The following is a 2825-nucleotide window of genomic DNA, read 5'->3' as shown; positions in this document are numbered from 1 at the left end:
GTGGACACATTCTGTAGCTATAGTGGGGACATAGTGGACACATTCTGGAGCTATAGTGAGGACGTACTGGGGACATAGTGGAGACATAGTGGAGGACACTAAGATACTTGGGACTTATTAGAGACATATTGGACATTTATTAGAGACATGATGTGTTATATACTGTATATGATAGTAAACAGTGTGACAGTGACCTGCTGTATGGAGGCCGATTAGTGACCTTATGGAAGCAGGATGATGCTCACCTACACAACAACAGAGAAGCAGCTGACAGTTATTCTGACATCTACTGACAGTCTGTGGCTTTCCAGCAGGACGGCCTCGTCCTCAAGTCAGACTAAACTGCTTCCTGTTTGTCCGTCACATTACACACATAGTTAGATCAGTAACGGTACACCGTCAACGTGACTAGAACTGTCGTCACCGTAACCGTCAACACCAACACCATCAACACCTTTTTCACCGTTGTCACAACATCGTCAGTGTCAACAACACTGTCAACAGCATCGTCAACAACATCGCCACCGTAAACAACATTGTCAACAACATAGTCACCGTCATCACACGTTGTCACCATCGTCACCGTCAACAACATAGTCAATAACATAGTCACCGTCGTCACCCGTTATCAACGTCGTCACCGTCAACAACGTCGTTAACAACATCGTCAACAACATACTCACCGTCGTCACCGTCAACAAAATCATCAACAACATCGTCAACAACATAGTCACCGTCGTCACTGTCAACAACATCGTCAACGTCATCATCGTCAACAACATTGTTAACAACATTGTCAACAACATCGTCAACGTCGACAACATCGTCTTTGTCTTAAGCGTCAACAACATTGTCCCTGTCGTCAATCGCCGCCAATAATGTCGTCACCCGTCATCAACACGTCATCACCAACGTTGCCGACAACGTCGTCAACAACATTGTCCCCGTGGTCACGGTGGTCATCGTCAACACCGTCACTGAAACAGGATTGTACATCTTCACTGAAGACAGAAACAGTCTCCTGGTGAAAGTCCTTTGTTTGTGACCCAACCTCCACCTGACTTCCCTACACGACGCATTGTTCATGTTAGGAAAGGAAGCGAATCCACGACAAAATAGATTTCATAATTCTGACATTAAGTCCAAAGAGGACAGACGTCTCCTCAGAGAAGATAGAAACTGTTCAGCAGTCAAAGTACAAAGTAGGAAAGAATATCTTATATTGATTATTATACAAACACAGAATAAATCCCTCAGATGAAGCGATTGATGTCTGATTGTTCGTCTGCGATGATTTAAAGTTATCAGCTGTTCTGATCCGATTCAAACCCTCAGAACACCAACGGGCCCCCGGACCTCATGTTGGACCCCCGGACGGTGTGCCTTTGTATGGACGAGGTGGTCGACAAGCGGCCGGTGGGCGTCCAGCAGACGCCGCTGCTGCAGGGACACCTGAAGAAGGTGGACAACAACCTGACGGAGGCCCACAGGTTCTCCTCTTTACCACGGAGATCATCGGTCAACATCGAGTTCCAGGACGTGTCGTACTTGGTCAGAGAGGGACCCTGGTGGAGGAAGAAAGGTACTGCAACACACAGAGACCACATCGGACCTCAGCACAGCTGCTGCCACTCATGACTCAGCAAACCCACTCATCACAACAGTTACTGAGCGATGGATCAACAGTCAGTTTCTGTGTGTTAAATACAATATATAATACAAAGAAAACACTTTATAGTTAGAGTTCATAATCAGCAGAGTCTGATCTGGGATGTGTGTGTGTGTGTGTGTGTGATCTGTTAATCTCAGCACGGTCTCCAGCTGTAAATAGCTGCAGGTCAGATTAGAATCAGCTCAGAGAGAAATCAAATACAGACAACAGAAGATAAACAAAAGCAACTGAACAGTGAAGAGCTGTTTGAATACTGAGTAATATTAATATAATACCATTAATATACTACAACTAGTACATTACTAATATAATCTGTTAGATTATAAACAACAGACACAGATGTGTTTCAATCCAAAATGTCACCTTTTATTTCAAGACATGAAAAATATGTATACATAAGAAGAACATAATGCTACTTTTAACTACATGTTGTTCTACACAAAACTGCAGTTTTTATTGTTCAGAACAAAAGTTTAAAATATGAGAGATGAGACAAAACACTAAAAGTAAATGAAAAGAAACTTGACAACATAGCAATTATGTTTTAAAGTGCTTTTGAAGAAAGAATCTCTCGTATCACGTTTCAGCTTCTCAGAGCAGAAGAAAGAAACGAACACAAAGAGTTCATCAGCAACACGAAACCAGTGAGGCGACATCAAGACGTCTCCTCAGTGTGTCAGAGGGAAGAGAATTGAACTTTAATGGATTTATATAGATTCATTACTTCTTAGTTCCAGTCTGTTAGCATTGCTCAGTACTTTCAAGAACACATAACTACCACAACATGATACTTGTACACAGTGTACTGTGAAGGTGTAAGTTTCACTCCATTAGTTAAGTAAAGAGTTTCACTGAGAACAGAGTTCATTCACACCTGCTCTGATGAGGATGATGAGGATGATGACGGTGAGGATGAGGAGGGTGAGGTGAGGATGAGTTAAAGGTGACAGACGGGTAGTCAGCCCTGGTGCATCATGGGTGTTCCTTGAGTGCAGCTCTGTCAGCAGACCGAGGTAACGAGGTCACTGATTGATTCTGAACCGATATAAATGTGTGTACTATTACTGCAGTACAGTGTGTAGTATTACTGCAGTACAGTGTGTACTATTACTGCAGTACAGTGAGTAGTACTACTGCAGTACAGTGAGTAGTA

General features: G+C 43.0%; 1 protein-coding gene across 2 annotated transcripts in view; it reads left to right on the top strand.

The window, feature by feature from the left end:
- abcg1 (ATP-binding cassette, sub-family G (WHITE), member 1) overlaps positions 1-2825 on the top strand; it is a 21434-nt gene that overhangs the window by 414 nt on the left and 18195 nt on the right. For both annotated transcript variants that reach the window (XR_004213946.1, XM_031878894.1), the window contains exon 2: positions 1336-1582. Coding sequence is in view for 1 of the 2 variants with exons in the window: in XM_031878894.1 (XP_031734754.1) it covers positions 1336-1582 (247 nt within the window). In the remaining variant the exon portion in view is untranslated. The remainder of the gene's footprint in view (positions 1-1335; positions 1583-2825) is intronic.

Source organism: Anarrhichthys ocellatus, unplaced genomic scaffold (assembly GCF_004355925.1).
Source record: "Anarrhichthys ocellatus isolate YVR2014 unplaced genomic scaffold, GSC_Weel_1.0 scaffold209, whole genome shotgun sequence".
NCBI lineage: Eukaryota > Metazoa > Chordata > Actinopteri > Perciformes > Anarhichadidae > Anarrhichthys > Anarrhichthys ocellatus.
The sequence above is the reverse complement of the archived record's forward strand: the minus strand, read 5'-3'. Positions and strand labels throughout refer to the sequence as shown.